This window comes from Macrobrachium rosenbergii, chromosome 14 (genome assembly GCF_040412425.1).
Source record: "Macrobrachium rosenbergii isolate ZJJX-2024 chromosome 14, ASM4041242v1, whole genome shotgun sequence".
NCBI classification, from domain to species: Eukaryota; Metazoa; Arthropoda; class Malacostraca; order Decapoda; family Palaemonidae; genus Macrobrachium; species Macrobrachium rosenbergii.
The window spans coordinates 32,805,673-32,829,883 of record NC_089754.1 but is presented as its reverse complement, the minus strand read 5'-3'; the positions used below and the strand labels follow the sequence as shown (position 1 = coordinate 32,829,883).

Genomic DNA, 24,211 nt, shown 5'->3' with positions numbered 1-24,211 from the left:
TTTGGCGAGTACCGAGCCCTCCTAGCACTAGTAAAGCTACTCTTCTTAGTACTAGCCTATAGTACTGTTGCTACTGTATCGTTGAACCACGTTGAAACCGTATATAGTTTAGGAATATTCTCTCAGATCTGTACTCGCGTGTGTGCGTTTGTGTGTTTAATGCTACCGCACATGGTATCTATTCGCCTTGAACCTTAAAGAATAATATATATATATATATATATATATATATATATATATATATATATATATATATATATATATATATATATATATATATATATATATATATATATATATATATATATATATATATATATATATATATATATATATATATATATATATATATATATATATATGTATAGCGTCATAACCTAGATGTTTTGACACCAGTTTTAGCAACCATAAATCAATCAGGTGTGTGTGAGAGAGAGAGAGAGAGAGAGAGAGAGAGAGAGAGAGAGAGAGAGAGAGAGAGAGAGAGAGAGAGAGCGTGGTTGGTTACCTGTATTGTTTGCACGTGGAAATTAGTTGGTCTCTCTCCCAAGAGTCATCGTATTATAGAGATGGGACCCTAAACTTAAACTCTATTTCAGTGGAATTTGAGGTTCTTGTACTCTATCAAGGTTTATCCAGCTTTGGATTACTCTCTCTCTCTCTCTCTCTCTCTCTCTCTCTCTCTCTCTCTCTCTCTCTCTCTCTCTCTCTGTATGCCATAATTGACCAGGTACCCCGACCTACCTTATATATAGGTTAAAATCAGACCATGACAATATTCATCAGTATTTGGTAAGCCATAATTTTTATTTATTTATTTACTTGTTTATTTTTGTCACGGATGGATTGCGTCCCCTATCCTTGGTTAAGCAAACGGAGAGCATTGCAATAATAACATCTCCATGCATTATGCATCCTTATCCTGAATGCATTGCATGTTTGAAACCGTATCAAGATTTTTGCTTATTTTGTACAAAATGATGAAAGATATATGGTAGTTTTGTCTTATATAAATCATATGAATGCTGATTGACTGTATTTATACAAGAAGGAATATAAACTTTGTATTTTCTATCTTTGTTTATTACGAAAATATGTCTCCTTTTGTTACTTTCCGTAGGGGTATAGTGCCGTCGGTGCACCTCACGCGGTGCACTGTAGGCATTACGGTTCTTTGCAGCGTCCCTTCGGCACCTAGCTGCAATCCCTTCCACTCCTTTTACTGTACCTCCGTTAAAACTCGCTTTCTTCCATCTTACTTTCCACCATTTCCTAACAATTGTTTCATTGTGCAACTGCGAGGTTTTCCTTCTGTTACACCTTTCAAACCTTTTTACTGACAATTTCCGTTTCAGCGCTGAATGACCTCATAGGTCCCAGCACTTGGCCTTTGGCCTAAATTCTATATTCCTATTCTGCATCGTGAATACATTGCACGTTTGAAACCGGATCATGATTTGTACCTATTTTTGGTCCAGTTTTGTTAAAGATTCATGGTATTCTTGTCTTTTATAAGGCTTTGAATGATTGACTATATCTGTACAAGAATGAATATAAAATTCTGTATTTTCTATCTTTATTTATTAAAAAAAAGATAAGTTTTACTATTGTTTATTCATATGAGACGAGTTTTTTAGTGACAATTCTGAACTCAAGGAGCTTAATAGTTACAGTTCTGAACTCGGTAAACTTTTAGTGACAGTTCTGAGTTCAAGAAACTTTTTAATGACAGTTCTAAACTCAAGAAACTTTTCAGTGACAGTTGTGAGCTCAAGAAACTTTTAATGACAGTTCTAAATTCAAAGAACTTTTTAGTGACAGTTGTGAGCTCAAGAAACTTTTAATGACAGTTCTAAACTCAAGTAACTTTTTAGTGACAGTTCTAAACTCAAGGAACTTTTTAGCGACAGTTCTGAGCCCAAGAAACTTTTTAGTGACAGTTCTGAGATCAAGGAACTTTTTAGTGGCAGTTCTAAACTCAAGGAACTTTTTAGTAACAGTTCTGAGCTCAAAAACTTTTTAGTGACAGTTCTAAACTCAAGGAAATTTTTAGTGACAGTTCTCAGCTCAAGAAACTTTTTAGTGACAGTTCTGAGCTCAAGGAGCTTTTTAGTGACAGTTCTGAACTCAAGGAACTTTTTAGTGACAGTTCTGAGCTCCAGAAACTTTTTATTGACAGTTCTGAACGCAAGGAACTTTTTAGTGACAGTTCTGAGCTCCAGAAACTTTTTATTGACAGTTCTGAGTTCAAGAAACTTTTATTGACAGTTCTGAACTCAAGGAACTTTTTAGTGACAGTTCTGAGCTCCAGAAACTAACTTTTTATTGACAGTTCTGAGTTCAAGAAACTTTTTAGTGACAGTTCTGAGCTCAAGGAACTTTTTAGTGACAGTTCTGAACTCAAGGAACTTTTTAGTGACAGTTCTGAGTTCCAGAAACTTTTTATTGACAGTTCTGAACGCAAGGAACTTTTTAGTGACAGTTCTGAGCTCCAGAAACTTTTTATTGACAGTTCTGAGTTCAAGAAACTTTTTATTGACAGTTCTGAACTCAAGGAACTTTTTAGTGACAGTTCTGAGCTCCAGAAACTAACTTTTTATTGACAGTTCTGAGTTCAAGAAACTTTTTAGTGACAGTTCTGAGCTCAAGGAACTTTTTAGTGACAGTTCTGAACTCAAGGAACTTTTTAGTGACAGTTCTGAGCTCCAGAAACTTTTTATTGACAGTTCTGAACGCAAGGAACTTTTTAGTGACAGTTCTGAGCTCCAGAAACTTTTTATTGACAGTTCTGAGTTCAAGAAACTTTTTATTGACAGTTCTGAACTCAAGGAACTTTTTAGTGACAGTTCTGAGCTCCAGAAACTAACTTTTTATTGACAGTTCTGAGTTCAAGAAACTTTTTAGTGACAGTTCTGAGCTCAAGGAACTTTTTAGTGACAGTTCTGAACTCAAGGAACTTTTAGTGACAGTTCTGAGCTCTGAACTTTTTATTGACAGTTCTGAACGCAAGGAACTTTTTAGTGACAGTTCTGAGCTCCAGAAACTTTTTATTGACAGTTCTGAGTTCAAGAAACTTTTTATTGACAGTTCTGAACTCAAAACTTTTAGTGACAGTTCTGAGCTCCAGAAACTAACTTGACAGTTCTGAGTTCAAGAAACTTTTTAGTGACAGTTCTGAGCTCAAGGAACTTTTTAGTGACAGTTCTGAACTCAAGGAACTTTTTAGTGACAGTTCTGAGCTCCAGAAACTTTTTATTGACAGTTCTGAACACAAGGAACTTTTTAGTGACAGTTCTGAGCTCCAGAAACTTTTTTATTGACAGTTCTGAGTTCAAGAAACTTTTTATTGACAGTTCTGAACTCAAGGAACTTTTTAGTGACAGTTCTGAGCTCCAGAAACTAACTTTTTATTGACAGTTCTGAGTTCAAGAAACTTTTTAGTGACAGTTCCAAACTCAAGAAACTAATCAAATCTCCAAATATATTCCTTTGTTCGTGCACTCGGTAGGAATGTTATCGTCGCATATCTAGACTTGTCAGTCACTTGGGGCTGATTGGCTAAATATAACGCTATGTGAACCGGCCAAGCAACGGAGGTCCCAAGGAACCTTTGGGAACAGATTTTTGGGAACTTTTTAAATAATTAGTTGGTCAGGGGTGGTACTGATGGTATATATATTAGTCTAAGGTCTCTATCTCTCTCTCTCTCTCTCTCTCTCTCTCTCTCTCTCTCTCTCTCTCTCTCTCTCTCTATATATATATATATATATATATATATATATATATAGAGAGAGAGAGAGAGAGAGAAAGAAGAGAGAGAGAGAGATACACACACACACACACACACACACACACACACACATATATATATATATATATATATATATATATATATATATATATATATATATATATATAGAGAGAGAGAGAGAGAGAGAGAGAGAGAGAGAGAGAGAGAGAGACTACTGACCCTGTGCCATATCTATCTCGCTTCCCGGTTGTTTTCGTGAATGCTGATTAAGTCTAATGTTTCTTCCAAGGCCAGACTTCTCGTGATACCGTGCATCCCAAGTCTGAGAGAGTCTAGATTAAGCAGACTGAATTTGTTATACGCACGAACAAGTCTGAGAGTGTAGATGAAGCAGACTGAATTTGTGACTACACAAGAACAAGTCTAAGAGAGTCTAGGTTAATCAGACTGAATTTGTTACACGTAAGAACAAGTCTGAGAGTGTAGATGAAGCACACTGAATTTGTGAGTACATAGAGCAAGTCTGAGATTCTAAATTAAGCAGACTGAATTTGTTATACGTAAGAACCAAGTCTGAGAGAGTAGATGAAGCAAACTGAATTTGTGACTACATAGAACAAGTCTGAGATTCTAAATTAAGCTGACTGAATTTGTTATACGTAAGAACCAAGTCTGAGAGAGTAGATGAAGCAGACTGAATTTGTGACTACATAGAACAAGTCTGAGATTCTAAATTAAGAACAAGTCTGTCTGAGATTCTAAATTAAATTTGATAGAACAAGTGAGATTCTAAATTTGTTACTGAATTTGTTACACGTAAGAACAAGTCTGAGAGAGTAGATGAAGCAGACTGAATTTGTGAGTACATAGAGCAAGTCTGAGATTCTAAATTAAGCAGACTGAATTTGTTATACGTAAGAACCAAGTCTGAGAGAGTAGATGAAGCAGACTGAATTTGTGACTACATAGAACAAGTCTGAGATTCTAAATTAAGCAGACTGAATTTGTGACTACATAAGAAACAAGTCTGATAGTCTGTTGTACTGTAGAAGCAGACTGAGTTTGTTACATATAAACGCATGATATGTATACCTAAGGAGAGGAAGGGTGATGTGCCACTTAAGAGAGAGAGGTTTTGCAACGAAAAAGGTCCTTCATATGCCGGGAGTGCCATAATGTGGGCAAGAAAAGTGGCGCTCATTGTGGGGGGTTGGGGTTAGGGAAGAGGAGTGGCCCTCAACATCCTTTTGACAGATGCAGTGATACTGTGAGTGTATATGTATGCGTGTGTGTGTTTTCTGAAGCAATTGCGGTTCAACCTAGGCTGGTTTTGCCGTCAAGTTCTGTAGACTGACTACATTTGCGGCCACATCCGTTTTCTTTATAAGATTAAAAATAGAAATTTCCTATAACAACATTTACATTTTCATATAGTTGTAACACTTTTTGCATTTTCATATACGAAACCCGTTTGAACTGACATTACAATATTCCGGTGCTGTAATTTTCCTGAACAAATATAATAACTCACGTTATTAATCACAGTACAGCACAATAAGTGTCGTTATGTAAAGCTGTACGCAAGGTATTTCATATAAAACAGTCATTGTACAATTGCGTATCACTGTAGAGTAGATGCGTAGGCCCTGTAGGCTACGTCTATATAAAACTCTCACGACACTGAAGTTCGCCAGCTGGGAATCTAGTCATAGTCTCAAGCATTGAGCATGAAAAATAAGTCTCTAGACCCACATATGTTCTTTGCTTGTATAATCTTTTGGTTAGTATGGATAGCAGATGCTAGAGAGAGAGAGAGAGAGAGAGAGAGAGAGAGAGAGAGAGAGAGAGAACAAGTTTCTCTTTTTCTGTATTGTTAGATCATGCTTCTGCAATATGCTTACTCATCATTTCGTCCGCTAATGACTACGTCATCGTAACTGACACAAAGACTTCAATCTCACTGATTTACTAACATAGCCTACATTTATTATTATTATTATTATTATTATTATTATTATTATTATTATTATTATTATTATTATTATTATTCAGAAGATGAACCTTATTCATGTGGAATAAGCCCACCACTGGGGCTATTTGACTTGAAATTCAAGCTTCCAAAGAATATGATGGTGTTCATTGGAAAGCAGCAACAGAAGGTAAATGAAAATACAGAAAGAAGAGATCAGTTATAGAAAAAAGAAAAATAAATTAAGAAATTAATGAATAAGTAGATAGAAATGTTGGTAAATTGTTAAAATAGCTGATGACTGTACTAGAATCTTTGTAACCGACGTAAATATAGAACTGTTGATAATATGCAAATAACAACTACGGCTACCAAAATACTGCGCATACTATTTTAATGACTTGAAGGTCACTCGTCTCACGAGGCCCCAAAACAGTTCTTAAGCCCAGAACTCCCCTTTTTGGTTTATAAGCTTATAATGGAACATTATTTATTGGTGAACCAAGGATACACGTCACTCACATCGGTCTAGAGCAGTGATTCTTAAACTGGGGGCGCGCCCCCCTAGGGGGCCGCCAGAAGCTTCCAAGGGGGGCACAAACAGAGTTGCCAGATGGTGCCAATTATATTTTTAATTTGTGATGTTACAAAATTGCCAAAAACGTTATCAATGTTTCCATATATTTTCTAACCATTATCTCAAAACATGCCAAAAATTCAAAATATAAGTCAATTTTAATTTCAAATCTTGTTTATGAATTGTCTTTTATTGTTATGATAAGTATAATAGCATACAAATACACAACATATTGTTGATAGATTATAGCCTAATTGGCAAAAATTTCAGGGGTGGGGGGGCGTAGGGTCTATACATAATGCAGAGGGGGGCGCAAGGCAAAAAAGTTTAAGAACCACTGGTCTAGAGTCTAGAACTACTCCGTAGGGGGGGTGGGCAGGATAGTACCGTCAGTGCACCTCTCGTGGTGCACTGTAGGCATTACTTAAGGTTCTTTGCAGGATCCCTGCGGCCCCTAGCTGCAACCCCTTTCATGCCTTTTACTGTACTTCCGTTCATTATCTTTCCTCCAACTTACTTTCCTCAACCCTCTCTTAACAATTGTTTTACAGTGCAGCTGCGAAGTTTTCCTCCTGTTACACCTTTCAAACCTCATTTACTCTCAGTTTCCCTTTTAGCGTTGAGTGATCTGATAGGTCCTAGCTATTGGCCTTTGGCTTAAATTTCACGTTCCAATTCCTATAGACCCATGACGGAATAGGTCTATTTTTATTTGTAGGTCGGCCTACAACCTTCTCGAAGGTTTATGTGCGAAGCCTCGTCAGCTGATCTAGTTTTACAGGACGTATACACGTTACATGCTGCAGCAGGACACCGGATGCTCGGTATACACTGATACCGTGCAAAAACAAAGCCAGAGAGAGAGAGAGAGAGAGAGAGAGAGAGAGAGTCTTCTTGAGCTGCGTCTAGTCATAAATACCAGCGGGTAGGGAAGTTTGTTAGAATTTCACTCTGCCTTTGTACCTTTCAGTTTACTGCTCTTTATAACGCCTTGTGGTTCTCTGGGAAATATGTATGGTGTAAGCTGGTGTCTTATTTTAATTTTTAATTTTAGTACTCAACATAAAATGGAGAATTATGGAAGTTTATATTTTATATAAAATTACTTAAATTCTCAGTAACTTATTAAACTCCATATTCAGTCAATAAATTAATTTTATTTTTTATTTAAATGCTCAAGATGAGATGCAGTTTTATGCAAGTTTATAGTTTGTATAAAATTCCTTACATTCTCAGTAACTTATTAGTCTGTATATTCACGTAATACACCCATTTTATTTTTTATTTAAATTGCTCAAGATAAAATGTGGATTTGTGCAAACTCATACTGTATATAAAATTCCTTATCTCAGTAACTTAATAAATTGTATATTCCCGTAATAAATTAATTCTATTTTTTATTTAAGTGCTCAAGATCAAATGTTGACCTATACAAGTTTATATTTTATATAAAATTAATTAAATTCTCGATAACTTATTATACTGTATATTCACTTAATGCATTATTTTTTTTTATTTAAATGCTCCTTATAAAATGTGGATTTATGTGTTTTATATAAAATTATTTGAATTCTCAGTACCTTCTTAAACTATATAATCGCTTAATACATTAATTTTGTTTTTTAAATGCTCAAGATAAAGTGAGGATTTATGCGTTTTGTATTTTATATAAAATTAGTTAAACTCTCAGTAACTTATTAAACTGTATATTCACTTAGCACATTAGGCCTAATTTCCATTAATACTTGTGAACACAGTTCAGTTTTTCAAGTCAAAACTTCACGAAATTTCACGTGATTTGATGTTCGAAAGTATAGCTCAAGTTCAGGTGAATAAAGTTGACAAACCTGAAATCACCCTTGTTTGCGGGAAGAGGAAGAAGAAGGGAAAGGCTGCCCAATATCTTTTCAGACCTGACAGCACGTTCTTGTTAAATCAACTCAGGACAAGGGAGCCGCTTCAAAGGCAAATCCCATCCACTACTATTACTACCAGTACTACTACTAATTATTATTATTATTATTATTATTATTATTATTGCTCCCCAATACATTTTCCAAACTGAAACAATGAAAGTTCAATCAACGCAGGACAAGGGAGACGTTTCAAAGTCAAATCCTGTCTACTACTACTACTACTACTACTACTACTACTACTACTACTACTACTACTACTACTACTACTACTACTACTACTACTACTACTACTACTACTAATTATTATTATTATTATTATTATTATTATTATTATTATTATTATTATTATTATTATTATTATAGGAGAAACAAATCGACAGTCATGTTAGGGTATATATATTTAAAAAATCTCTCCATTTTAAGACTTATGTTATTATTATTATTATTATTATTATTATTATTATTATTATTATTATTATTATTATTATTATTTATTATTATTTAGTCTAGGCAACGAGTCCTCACAAACATCTCTGCCATCGTAAAGTATTCCAGGTGACAAACAAAGCAAGGATGCCTCTCATATCACGTGGAATTCTTAGAGGAACGCAAGATCGTAAATTCACTTTACGGCGAATGTTTGGCATTGTGACAGTTTTACTGCTGAAATTCGCTCTCTGGTTTTGTCACGACTGGCTAGTGAGAGGCGCGTTCTACTGGTTAAAAGTGAACGCGTTTGAACGCTCTTTGACCTGGGAGTTTGTTTTTCTTCTTAATCTTCTTTCGTAATTCTTTTTTTTTTTTGCTGTGCCTCTTTTATAATGCCCAAATCCATTTGCTGCGCCTTTCTTCATTTGTTTCTGTTTTGTATACATCAGGGTTGAATGCTAGTGTCCTCTCGATTTGTCGTGTTTTGTCTAAAGTTTTGAATGTATGTCGTGTTTCACTTTTTAACCTATTTGTATGTATGAGAGATATATTTTCAATCATTATCTGTTTACTGTTCCCAAAGAATATTCCTGTGTTTTATTAATTTTCTATTCCAGTTCTTCATATGCCTGTTCTCTCTATTTGTTCACTCATCATCCACTTTCCATTTCAGTTCTGGTAAACACTCATTACTCTTATTGCTTTCTTGGCCGTAATTGTTCTCCCAATATTAATATTCTCTCAGTCCTGAGAGCCACTCTTTTAAAAAGGCCAACCCCTAATTAGGTAGTTAAGGCATCCATGACAAACGGTTATTAAGGGGACGTCGAGATGTGTGTGTGGTTTCTAGACCACACACACACAAAAACACACACGCACTCAAACTGTCTCTTTCGTCATCGTATATTCAATCCCACAAACAAACAGACTGGTAAACATGCAAACATATACAACCGCAGACTTGCACACAAACACGCACATACAGTACATTCACAAGGTTTCGTTGCGTCGACTTTCGATTTCTGTCTCTCTCAGTTAATCTTGTTTTATGTCTGTGAGTTTATTCTTGTATTTTTTTCTTCTTCTTACTTTCTGTAGTAGGATATCTAATTCGCTGTCCCTTATCCCTCACACCGTTGGACTCTGGAACAGCCTCCCTGAGGATCTTGTGTAGTTAGAACCTCAGAAGTTCACAAACGAAGATGCAATGCATTATTTTCCTGAAACAGTTCACCTCTTATTTTAAAATCTTTATAATGTGCCAAAAAATATAATTTTAAGAAATATTGTATTATTGATGAATATTATTTTAGGCTCGCCGGTAAAATTCCTGTGGTTTACCTTCCCCAAGTATCCTCACGGTTCCAGCTTCCTTTCTGTAAGTTCACACATACACACACACACACACACACACACACACACATACATATATATATATATATATATATATATATATATATATATATGTATATATATATATATATATATATATATATATATATATATATATATATATATATATATATATATATATATATATATATATATATATATATATATATATATATATATATATATATATATATATATATATATATAAAATTATTATATCATTCTTTTACTTACATACTGTATTTGTAATAGCCACAATGACCTCTTAACATTTTGGAAAGCCTTTTCACTACACAACCGTAGAACAAAATTTTGGAAGGGAAAGAAGAAACTTTGACGTCCATGGCAGGACTCGAACCTGCGCCCGTTTGGTCTAAGACTTTGTAGTGACAAACGTTATTGAAAAACAGCACAAAGAAATTGGGGCCAAGCGCTGGGACCTATGAGGTCATTCAGCGCTAAAAGGAGAAGTGAGAGTAGAAAGGAATAAAAGGTTTACTAACAGGAGGAAAACTTCGCAGTTGCACCATGAAACTATTGTAAGGAGAGGGTTAAAGAAAGTAAGACGGAAGAAAGCGAATATGAACGGAGATGCAGTAAAAAGAATGGAAGGGATTGCAGCTAGGGGCCGAAGGGACCCTGCAAAAAACCTTAAGTAATGCCTACAGTGCACTACTTCCCTGGGGGAAGATGGGTTGTTGAGTGAGATTCAATATCTTCGGGGACTAGCAGAATGTAGGACCTGGTATATGTACCTTTTATCGATATTAGAGTAAATTACAGTCGGTATCAAAGACAAACTTTCTGTGATTCCTGAGGGAGACAGACGTGGGTCCCCAACCCGCAGAGGATGGAGCGGTGGGGCGTCCTCTATTGAAGCTAGAAAGTTCGGGTAGCGACCCAGCTTCATACTTCATTTTAAATCATGTAAGTTCGCCGTTAATTGTGTCTTGTTGCATAAATAGCTATGATGGTACATGAATTACAGTTTGAATACCATTCATGCTCAGAACAGATCTGTAGGGAATGTGAAAGTAAATGATTTACCATTCCAGTTTTTATTGGTTTAATGTTATATATAAAAAACATGAATTTTTTATATAAAGTTTACTAAGCCATTATGTTTCTAATATCACTGATTAATACAGTACCCACAATAGCAGTTTATTTACCCTTTCTCCATTATACTTCTTGGTTATATTAGTATTTTATGAATATATACATTTCCTCCTCAAACATGATTAACATCTTAACATCGCCTTTCTTTCCTTTGTCAGTGGGTTTCCGGTGAGGAAATCTTTTCTGCTGAAAGTTGCTTGACCTACACACACACACACACACACACACACACACACACACACACACACACACACACACACACACACACATATATATATTTATGTATGTGTGTGTGTGTATACATACTCTTGTTACTTCCTGTCTTTATTTGTTCAAGCACGGTGGGAAGGATTTTGAAGGCGTTACAGTTTGATTATTCCTCTCTCTCTCTCTCTCTCTCTCTCTCTCTCTCTCTCTCTCTCTCTCTCTCTCTCTCTCTATATATATATATATATATATATATATATATATATATATATACACATACAGAGAGATACAGAGAGAGAGAGAGAGAGAGAGAGAGAGAGAGAGAGAGAGAGAGAGACTGTCGAATCATTCTTCACTGTAATTCTTCTGTGTTTGCCTTAAGAACTTGCATCACTGGCCGAGTGGCTTAAGCGCAGTGACCATAACAAAGTGTATTTGTGCTCCCAAATGGCATGACCCAGCAAGTTGTGTCTGTATTACTGGGCCTGGCGTGACAATGGAGTTCTCTCCTTCAGATGAGAAATCCCGAAGGACTTTTTACGCCAGCTGCTTTTAAAGATTAAAGGTCGTTCCCAGCCGCTACTTTTGGAATAGGCTTCTGTGATCAGTAAGCTTACTTGGTAATCAGTAAGCTGTTCTTTGCTTGGGCTAGAAAAAGGGAATTTCTTCTGTTTTATTTCGATATAATTTTACTCTATCAGTTTTCTCCGTTAGGGGTTTACTGCAGTGAGTGGATTTCACGTGGTGCACTGTAGGCATCGCTGAAGGGTGTTTGCGTCGTCCCTTAGGGCCGCAGCTGCACCCCAATTTCTTCCTTTTTACTTGACATTTATTCTTGCTTCCTTTCTTGTATGTTGCTGTTCAAACTCTTTAACTATTATTTCTCAGCGCAACTGTTGGGCTGTTCTCGTCTGTTCCCGCTTCCTATCTTCCATCTTGTTGTGCAACCTCTCCAACTATTACTTCTAAGTGCAACTTTGAGGTTTTCCCCCAATTCAACCTTTAGATCCTTGTATTTCATCTCAGTTATCATCTACATCCGTTTATCTCGTTGTCAAACTACTGCAACTTCCCCTTTTTCACTGTAACTAATATAGATTTTCATCACAATTTCAAAAGGAACCTCGTTAGTCAGCTGATGACATCAGAAAGAGAGCGTACGCACAAACACACACACACACACACACAAACACAAACACACACAAACACACAGTATAATTAAAAATGGAAGTTCTCTGCTAATATATATATTTTAACTAAATAGGCCTCCTGATAGTGGAAGATCCTAACTGGAAACGGGCTTATGAAGATGGCAAAAAACAAAATGCTGACGACCGCTTAAAGCAAATACAGTAACAGGTTTCAGATCTAATGTTCTGTTATTTGTAAAATGCTTTACTTCCGGGGTTTCAGGCGTAGCTAAAGGCCTTTTTTTTGTCTTGTCTTAAACGAAAATGCCTGAAGTGGTTGCCGAATGTTTTCCAACAATGATCTTTCATGATTTAAAGTTCATGCTTTAAGCGGTCGTCAGACTTTTCTCATTTTTCTTTTTCTTAAGCTTGATTTCAGTAAGGATCTTCCACTGTCAGCCCTATTGAGTTAAAAGATATATGTCAGTAGAGAACTTCCATATTTAATTGTAGTGCGTGTGTGTGTTTGTGTATGTTTCTCTGATTGACTAACTCTGATGCCAAGGAACTGACTAATTCAGAGGTTCCTTTGAAATTATTATATGTATATATGAAAAATGTAATATATATATATATCTTTATATTCAGATTTGCTATATATATATATATATATATATATATATATATATATATATATATATATATATATATATATATATATATATATATATATATAGAGAGAGAGAGAGAGAGAGAGAGAGAGAGAGAGAGAGAGAGAGAGAGAGAGAGAGAGAGAGAGAGAGAGAGAGCATGTATGTACTTAGCCTAAAATATCTTTTATGCAGTTCTAGGCTACTTTGGGAGTTTAGTACGAGAACGAGAGAAATTTGAAAGTGTCCCAAATAAAATTAAAATCAATTATTAACCGCGGAAAAAGTAGTTTGTGCAGTCATGTTCATGATTGAACAATCTTACCCACCAGATCCTACCCAATACAATTTTTTTTTTGTATATATAAATGGATGATTATAAAGACTTTTTTTCGATTTCTAGTCGTGATTAGATGATGCAGCTGGGTTGATTATAGACTGTATTTCCTACATGTCATGATATATATACGCAGTAGCGTGTGCGGGAACACTTTCACTTGGTTGACATAGGCAGTGGTTATAGTCAGAGTGTGTCAAACACATATAAAAACACACGTACATACGTGCATATATACATACATACATACGTATACAATCACATGTATATATAAATATATGTGTGTATTTTAATTACTGTAATCCCACAAATTTTTATGAATTTAAATGCCTATAAGAACAAATTGAAATATGAGAACGTATACATGTACCAACACACACCTGCACACACACTATCTATCTATCTATCTATCTATATATATATATATATATATATATATATATATATATATGTATATATATATATACATACACACATATACATATACATCCACACGTCCAATTTTTGTAGATAACTTATGAAGCTTTGCTACTGCATGTAGAATATATCACAATTTGAAGTCACATTTTAAAAAATTTTATGTTCAAGTACATTGCAGCCTAAATCGGTAGAATTGTGCTAACGTCTGCGCTGAACTGTCAATTTTGCGGACTCATTTTATTTTTACCCTTCCTGCCCCTGGCAAACAGACCGCCCAGATCTTTCTGGGCTTCAGTGCTTTCTTTTGCCTTTTTTTTTTTTTTTATTTTTTAACGGCTTTCCACGTGTCATTCACAAAAAAAGAATTTAGTATTTTTTTCATGAGATTGAGATTAGATTATATATTTTTTTTTTTTTTTTTTTATATTTTTTATATATATATATATATATATATATATTTTATATTTTTTTTTTTTTTTTTAGGTTCAGTCTGACCTCTAATCTGTTTGGCAAATGACTGCCAAATACCGTTACAACCACGGCGCCAGCTCAGATTCTTCTTCAGTTTTTTGATCTGTGAAATTTCGTTTCAGTAACAGACTTTCTTTCTAGACTTCACTAAAACTCCTCGTACACGGTTGAGGGGATCATTAATTGTTTGTCCGTTCCTCTGTCTGCCTGTCACTCTTGCCGTATCACAGCGCCTACAGTGTTGAAGATAACTCAGCTTTCTTACAAAGGCTGACTATTTAGCCTAGATGAGATTATTTAGCTTAGATGTGTATAAATGGAGATTATCGGTCTAGTCCTTCAGTACAAAAGTTATTTTGGGTCTAAATTCACAGTGATATGCTCCTCTGTGACACCTATTGTTAATTTATTTTTCCCCCACACAGCTATTGTTTTAGTATTTGGCGTTATGCATGAATAATGGGAGTTTTCTGGCGTTCTTTGCAAAAGACCTAGTTGCTGAGCGGTCGGGAGAAGTAGGATGTAGCGTCGTGTGTGGGTGTGTAGGTGTTTCAAAGCCTTTCATCTGAAACGAACAATACAAATTGCCAAGAATTGGCAAGAAGTTCGAAATCCCCTCCCAGTCGACAATAGACTAAACCGCCAATCGTTTCACCTTTCCTTTGCAATGAGCCATTAAACTCCACATTTCCCTTCAAACATCACAAAGGCTTCGGAGTTAAACAATAAATAGATGGCGGAAGCAAAGCGGTTTCTCAACTACTGCAAATTGCGTTAACCGCCGAGAACAATAAAAAAAAAAGAGGCGAGTAAGTTCTCATCCCGTTTGGCGGGAAATAACGCTCACTTCTTATCTGGTTGTCTAAAGGGAAGGGAGAGGAAGATTGGCGCCAATTTGGCCTATGATCATCTTATTCTCGCTTAAGTCTTTTGAGTAATGGCCGTCATTATCGAAAAAGGTTGCGTGATCATCTCTGATAGGTGAAAGTAACAAGGAAGATGAGATTTCATGGAGAAGCCGTTATATTTAACTGGGGCTTACAGTTAGAGCCAAATAGATTCAACTGTTATTTTGAGAGTATTTGATTAAACAGTTAGAGCTTTTTTGTAGATAATTTCTAGTATTCAGCATTTTTTTATTCGTAGAGGTGAATCACATGATGGGTAATGTTATTACATACATTGATACTGTAATTATGATTGTGTTGTTCTTAACTGTTTATTAACAATGAACGTAAAATGATACTAAGGATATGAACCTATCTTTTGCTAAATAATACTGGATCACATTTTTATTTTTAGTTTAATTTTGGTGAGAAGGCTTGTAAAACAATCATGAATGATATTTATCTATCTATCTATCTATCTCTCTCTCTCTCTCTCTCTCTCTCTCTCTCTCTCTCTCTCTATATATATATATATATATATATATATATATATATATATATATATATATAAATTTAGACATTCAAACGATTAGGCCTAACACGTTCATTACTCGACAACATAATCATAACTCCAGCTCTCTTGAATAGCATTTAATGATATATTAAACTGTAAAACTTCCAAGAAAATCTCTTGGCAAAGAATATTAAAAAAATGAAAAAAAAAAGCTCCCTGTGGTGAAATGACGAGCGTTATGTTCGAAGCAACACAACGTTATCGCTTTACTGACTCGAATATCGTCTGGGGTAGATTATGGCGTGTTTTTTCTAGACCTACATTTCCTGTATAACTCGTTCCGCTACTCGACGCCGCTATCTGTAGTCTGTGTAAAAGAGCTTACATTTCCTTATAATATTCTCTCTCTCTCTCTCTCTCTCTCTCTCTCTCTGTAAACACAACGGTGAATTTCTGGCTTTCAAATTATTTCCACTTTTTTTTATGCGTTGCGTGTGCGGTGTTGTTTTGCGTGCTTTTTTTTTTTTTACATTCGGGTGACGTAAAATGCTTAACATTGTTTTTGTTTTGTTAAAATGGTTCATATATATATATATATATATATATATATATATATATATATATATATATATATATATATATATATATATATTACATTTAAACTATCTTACGTTTTGGAAATTAGGGTAAAGATTAAACTAGACTTATGTCACCGTAATCCTTGGTTATACGGAGACACACAAAACAGATGCAAAGACAATATATATTAGACATTAGACACGGGTATATGAATGTTGATTACTCTCTCTCTCTCTCTCTCTCTCTCTCTCTCTCTCTCTCTCTCTCTCTCTCTCTCTCTCTCTCTCTCTCTCTCGTGTAGGTCTTTGATGAAGCCGAAGGTCCTTGTTATTCCTTAATCCCATTCTTGAGCTGGAACAGGTTTTACATAATTCCACGTTATTATTACGTGGCGAGGAAGATATCAGGAGGCCTGCTATAGTAGTTCAGACCTAACACGGAACTTTGTAATGTAGAAACTCGGGTACATTTGATATAGTAGGTTACATATGAAGATGGGTGTGGCTTACCTTTCCAGTGACGTGTATATATATATATATATATATATATATATATATATATATATATATATATATATATATATATATATATATATACTGGTCAGCGAACGTTGTTTACTCGTGATAATAATAATAATAATAATAATAATAATAATAATAATAATAATAATAATAAAGTATATTCTTGAAATTTTTTGTCGATCATAGATAGTGGAAAAAATACATTCATTTTCTAAGTGTCTACCTAAGCTTTCACTACGTAGATGTGACACAGCCTATATATCAGATATGACACATATGTGTTATCGAAATGTTAAAGAGAAATGTCTTGTACTACAGCATGTTTCAAAGAGAGATTGTCTTAGGTTATTATATCAAAACGAGTTTGTATCCGGTTACAGACATTTTCTAACCTAGAAATTTATTAAAGGAATTTGAATTTTTATTTTATTTTATATTATATTTTTTTTTATTTATGTTATATTATTAAATTTTATTGATATTTCTAGGTTATTGTATCATAACGAGTTTGTATCGGGTTACAGACATTTTCTGACCTAGAAATTTATGAAGGGAATTTGTATTTTTATTTTATTTTATATATATATTTTTATTTTACGTTATTTTATTTAATTTTATTGATATTTTTAGGTTATTATATTCTGACGAGTTTGTATCCGGTTACAGACTTTTTTTGGCTTATAAATTTATGAAATTAATGTAAATGTTTTTTTAATATTTTATTTTATTTTTTTATATTTTATTTTAATTTTTACTTTATTTAGTCCAGGATCTGATTTTAGAGTTCCATTTTTCCTCTGTTTTTCCTTTGGACTGCAAAGGAGCACTAATTTGCCCACCCTGGCGGCCTCTTAATCTTAAAATAGCAATCCGGACGTATTATATGATTTTTTTTATTTAGTCTTGGTTCTAGTTTTAGAATTCCATTTTTTCTTCTGTTTTCCCTTGGGTTAAAAAGTTACATTAGTTTGCCCGTTCGAGGGGTCTCTCAATCTTAAAACAGTAATCCGGACATTGATCTGAAACAAGGAATATTTTATTAATTTTATGCATGGACCTACCGGACCAAGGTGACTTTCGAAAAAAGAAGGGCAGTAGGAAAGTGGGTAAGCGGTAATTGTATCATTTTTGAAAGCGTCAACTTTCTTTCAATTTTTCTTGGAATCGGTCGTCTCACGACTGAACCTTCAATTCGAAATAGTTTTATTTTTTAATTTTTAGTTTCCTGTAAAAGAAAACTATTGAGAGGGTTATGTGTTTGTCCGATCGGCACTTTTTCCGTCCGCTCTCATCCGCCCTTCAATCATCAAACATACCAAATTGCAGCCCTCTAAACTCAACATTTTTTATTTTATTTAATGTTAAAGTTAGTCATGATCGTGCGTCTGGCACCGCTGTAGGTGCCAACAACACAGGCCACCACCGGGCCGTGGCTGAAAGTTTCATGGGTCGCTGTTGAGTGTTTTGTGGGCCACGGCTGAGAGTTTCATACAGCATTATACGCTGTACTGAAAACTCGAGTTCGCCGAAGAAACTTCGGCGCATTTTTTACTTGTTTTTATTGTTTTGCCTATTTGTATTTTAAAGGTTTCTTATGTAAAATTTCATACAAAGAATTAACTACAACTATTTTTTTTAGAATTTCATGCAAAGAAATAACCATATCTTGTATTAGAGGTAGCGACTGAATACATGCAGTACTGATACGGAGCTGAGTCTGATTTAAGCTTAAGTTTGACATTTTTTCGATGTTCGATTTGACATTTCATTGATAACTGATGCAGTTTTTGCAGAAAATACGGGAGAATTTTATTTATAATTTTAATAGTAACTTTCGAAATATTCAGTGTGAATACGGAAGGTGTTCCAATTGTGCAAACTATTATTCATGTATTCTCGTAAATAAGAGGAATTTTTTGCATAAAGCACAAGACCACTTTACTTATTAATATTTAATAGTAACTAGCGCGATATTTGACAAATCGTTGTTACGGAATGTGTTCAAATGTTGCATTTTTTTTTTTTAAATCTCGTTCGGCTGGATTTGTGCTTGGCAAGTTACGTGTTATAGGGATCTTCCCCTCAGCTTAGAAATGGCAGTTGCTCGCTGGTTTTATTCTACACTTTCTACACTAATTCTTGTTAGAATTCTTTTAAAGCAGTCATTTAGATGTTTGATATGGTTTGAAATGGCGGTTGCTCACTGGTTTTATTCTACACTTTCCACACTAATTCTTGTTAGACATCTTTTAAAGTAATTATTTAGATGTAGGCTATGATACGGTCAGCCATTGCTTATCAAGTCGTGAGAGTTATTTTCATTTACATTTAATTCGTGACTTGATTAAGAAGACATTTGTTTAATAGATTATTTTAACTTTCTTTTTAAACCGTCCGAACTTTCTCTGATACACTGTCTTAAGTTTCTTTTACACAGTTTTACACAATTAACATCTCAGATTTAGACATACTGCCATTCTCATAACAGCCAAAGTTGAATATATATATATATATATATATATATATATATATATATATATATATATATATATATATATATATATATATATATATATATATATATGAAAAAGTATATATATATAAATTCTAAAAATATATATATATTGATTGTATATACATATATATAAAAATATATATATATATATATATAAATATATATAAAATATATTCACAAGATAATACCTGAAAAAATATGAAACATCGTAAATCTCTAAACTCTTTACACCAAGCTGATTGTATAAAAGAGCAGAAAAAGAAGGTCGCATATTAAAATGGGGAAAGTGCTTCTCAAGAAAAAATGATAATATGAAACATTCTTCTCTGACTTTTCTTATAAAGCTTTGGTAATAAAATTGTTGTTGTTAGAGGTTGTTGTTGTTGTTGTTGTTGTTCTTGTTGTTGTTGTTGTTATTCTTTCTTCTTATTGTTTTTATAGTTTCTTTTCTTCTTATTGTTATTATTATTATTTTTTTCTTATTATTATTGTTATTATTATTCTTCTTCTTCTTCTTCTTCTTCTTCTTCTTCTTCTTCTTTCTTCTTATTATTATTATTATTATTATTCTTATTATTATTATTATTATTATTATTATTATTATTATTATTATTATTACTACTATTATTGCTACACTTTCTTCTCCGTCTTCTTCTTTTCGCAAGTTCCGTAACGATGTGAAAGCTGAGCGGATCTCTTTCGGACCTTACAACAAGACCTGCTCCTGCTGCTGGGTGCTACTTCTAAGTCCTACGAGGAGGAGGAGGAGGAGGAGGAGGAGGAGGAGGAGGAGGGAGGAGGAGGAGGAGGAGGAGGAGGAGAGTGGAGGAGGAGGGGGAGGAGGAGCCAGGGGCGTGGCCTGTGAGGATCCTGCTGCAAGGTCTTGTGCGGGTTAAAGGGAAAGTTTTTCTTTCTTCCCCCCTCCTCCAGAGGTCACTCCTGAAGGTGGTGGTGGTGGTGTATGCTTCAGATATACGTCCCCCTCTCTCTCTCTCTCTCTCTCTCTCTCTCTCTCTCTCTCTCTCTCTCTCTCTCTCTCACACACATTTTTTTGTATTTCCATTATATTCAACGACTTATATTTGTTTCCTCTCTTTCCTTGTCATTTCTCTCTCTCTCTCTCTCTCTCTCTCTCTCTCTCTCTCTCTCTCTCTCTCTCTCTCTCTCTCTCTCTCTCTCTCTTACACATTCTTAAAATTTTTTTGTATCTATTCTATTCATCGACTTATATTTTTTTATTTTTCCTTTATTCTATTCATCGACTTATATTTATTTCCGCTCTTTCCTTGTCATTTCTCTCTCTCTCTCTCTCTCTCTCTCTCTCTCTCTCTCAGAGTAGTACCTGTTTTACAGTACAGTTACATATAACGATTAAATATTACTAGTTTAAACAGTTACACGTATGTAAATATTGCGAGTTTTTCATATTCTTTTCCTCTTTTGCCGGACAAGAAATCGTTTTCGGGACTAACAAAAATTAATGTAGATAAAGTTATTTAATTTTTAATTTTTCTACTTGAACATATTTTAAAAACCCTGAAACATTGCATTTACAAGCTTGATGCCAAGATGAATATACCACAAATACTTGGTTACCGAGAGGTGAATATAGTTTTATTTAAAAAAAAATAGTAAATTGAAGTGAAAAAGGCACAATAAATTTTGTAGAAAAAATTAATCTAGAAAATTGAAGTGAAGAAGGTCTAATCTATTTTATAAAGAGAAATAATCATTGAATATAGTGAACATTGGATGCTATGAAAATTATGATTTTCTAGATATTGAAATAATTCCCCGTGAATCTACATAAACTCTTTTAGGACTTGTGTTATCTTAAAAATTTGTTATTTGACTTTTTTTGTTTTTGTTTGTGGTATCAACAATGGCTCCATTATAAATTTCAGAAATGATCAACCTACGAATATTTATTTACGTCTGTAAATAACATGTACATATTACAGATATAATTGATTTAATCCCATTTGAATATACTGTATGTTTTATTTATCAGTTGTGCTCATAAGACCTTAACACATATATAGAATTACGAATTTGCCCTGAATGTTTTTTTTACAAATGTAAGAAAACAGTCATAAGGTTTAATGTTGGCGTGTAACTATGAAATTAACTCTTTAGTTGTCGCTGTTAATTGACCTCGTGATTTAGATGAAGTCTTGACGGAAGGAAATTATTATTATTATTATTATTATTATTATTATTATTATTATTATTATTATTATTATTTCGAAAGAGAAAAGGACTTGTGTCGAATAAAAATATTAATGATATATATTACGATCACGTACCACGATCTTGTAAAAGCTCTTAACGAACCTAAGATCAGCTGGTCACATTCTAGAGGGGAAAGCGGAACTTAAGATCCAAAATCCGGAGTCAGTTCCCAGGAGGAAGAAGAAGAAGAATCTTCCTCATCTTCGCTCTTCCAGAGAATTCTCTCATGAACGAAACCTATGACCTAGAAAGGCCAACTCACTAAGGAGGACATATCATACCCACTTTCATATATATATATATATATATATATATATATATATATATATATATATATATATATATATATATATATATATATATATATATATATATAGCTTCGTTTTTATTTCCTAAACCTTTCTTCTCAAATTGATTTTTTGCCTTTTTTTTATTTCCTGTTTTCCTTTTTCTTTCTTGATTTGTTTGTTATTTTTAGTGTCTTTATCTCTCTGTCTGTCTGTCTCTCTCTTTATATATACATATATATATACACATATATAAGTATATATATACATGTGTAAAATATATATATATATATATATATATATATATATATATATATATATATATATATATATATATATATATATATACATAAAACCTCCAAGATTTATGCATGTCATTTCAGTTCAGTATTTCGTGAAATAGATGAAACTTGCTAATCATTACTTTGATCATATACTCATAGGTAGATATAATTCTATATAAAACCTCTCAAGATTTAAACATGTCATTTTTCAAATCAGTATTTCGTGAAAGAGATGAAACTTGCTAATCATTACTTTGATCAAGATGACTCTCTCTCTTGGAGACTAACAATTCATGAGTTATCTCCTAACGATAAATGTTTGTGAGTGATCTGTATTAAACATGAAAATACATTGTGAAATTTGCAAAAAAATGCACTGTACACTTGAGCGTGAGATAGGATTGCAGAGAGAAGAATCGAAGAGCAGCCTCTCTCTCTCTCTCTCTTGAGAAAGAAGCTCATTTGTGGTGAGAGAGAGATCTTGGCTAGAAATTTTGAGTTGGGAAAGAAACTCTCTTTGGAATGTGCGTGTGAGAGGGTTAGTTGGCAAGAACTTGATTAGTTAGCTCATTTGTGGAAAGTAGATAAATGGGGTTTTGGCAAGAACTTTTTTAGTTAGGAAAGAAACTGTTTGTGGAGAGATGAAAATGCACATTGTTGAAATTTTTATTGCACAAAAATCACTGTAGAGAGAGACTGGGAGTGGGGAGGGTTATTGGCAAGAACTTTTTAGTTAGGAAAGAAACTCATTTGTGAGAGAGAGAGAGAGAGAGAGAGAGAGAGAGAGAGAGAGAGAGAGAGAGAGAGAGAGAGAGAGAGTTTGATATACCTCAACAAAACGCAAGTGTCCACTTGCTTAATTCTATAGTTTTCCTTCCCAAACAAAACGTGTAAATCTCCCCTCTCCACCTAGTCATTAAGCTCCCGACCTCTCTCCCTGCTTTCGTTTTCCTAGATAGCAGTCTTCCATACTTTCGAAAACTGATATTTCTGTAGTTATCATTTTTAAGTTTTACAAGTTTTCCTTTCCAACTTATACTTAGTTCACGTACTGAAAACACGCCCTTGACTTAAAAAAAGTAATTTTAAAAAAGTAATATAAAAAAGTAATACAAAAAATAATTGAAATAAAAGTAATTTAATCGTTTCTTTTGTGTGACTTAATTGAAAGTGTGACCTTGACGAGACCTGGAGGGCGAGGTGTACTTGAACCTCGAGAGGAACCAACGGAGGTCATTTGGCTTTTAGGGAACGGGATGTCGTTTGTCGACATTAACTTTGATTTTTAAGATAACAAACTCGTTAGGTTCACCTTGGTGAAACGGTTCTGTCGTGTCGGAGTGCTCATCATGGTTTACGGGTAGATATTATAGGTTCTATAAGTAGAGATGGTGTGAGACTCTATAAGTGTATATATAGACTTTATAAGCATACAGATAGACTCTACAAGTATATATAATAGACTGTATATATAGATTCTAAGTATATAAATAGGCTGTAAGTATATAGATAGACTCCATAAGTATAAATGATAGACTATAATTATATATGATAGACTATATAAATAGACTATAAGTATACAGATATATTCTATAAGTAGTGAGAAAAGATAGAATTAAAAAGGAAAAAAATTAGTGAAGGAAGTGACTGGATGTAAAATCATGGTAAAACAAATGTAATAACTATAACAACAAACATTTGTGGGTGTTTGTGTAAGAGAGAGAGAGAGAACTTAGAAATTTTGAGTGTGAACGTGTTACTTGTATTTGTCATTTCCAATACCTGCTTTAGCATCAATTGTTTCATTTATTGTTGATATATCTCTGCTTATAGTAAGCTCTACTTTCGTATATTTAAGGAGCATAGAAAATATAAAAGTATATTGGTCAAAGTGGCAGACGGCACATTGAAACCCTTGTCCATCCTGTGTTAAAAATACCAGATTTGTCAAAAGAAAAGTCTAAATAAAGTCTAACAACTTATTTCACCCGTAAGCCTTTTAAATTTAGTCTAGGCCAGCTCTA

The 24,211-nt window shown here is 33.9% G+C and overlaps 2 protein-coding genes across 3 annotated transcripts in view; both read left to right on the top strand.

Moving 5' to 3' along the window:
* Positions 1-3,139, top strand: part of LOC136845524 (aggrecan core protein-like) — a 27,542-nt gene extending 24,403 nt beyond the window's left edge. Inside the window, exons 2-5 of the mRNA XM_067115704.1 lie at positions 2,024-2,245; positions 2,333-2,518; positions 2,607-2,792; positions 2,881-3,139. Coding sequence (XP_066971805.1) covers positions 2,024-2,245; positions 2,333-2,518; positions 2,607-2,792; positions 2,881-3,139 — 853 coding nt within the window. The remainder of the gene's footprint in view (positions 1-2,023; positions 2,246-2,332; positions 2,519-2,606; positions 2,793-2,880) is intronic.
* Positions 1-24,211, top strand: part of LOC136845875 (solute carrier organic anion transporter family member 74D-like) — a 194,341-nt gene that overhangs the window by 17,785 nt on the left and 152,345 nt on the right. The window lies entirely within an intron of this gene.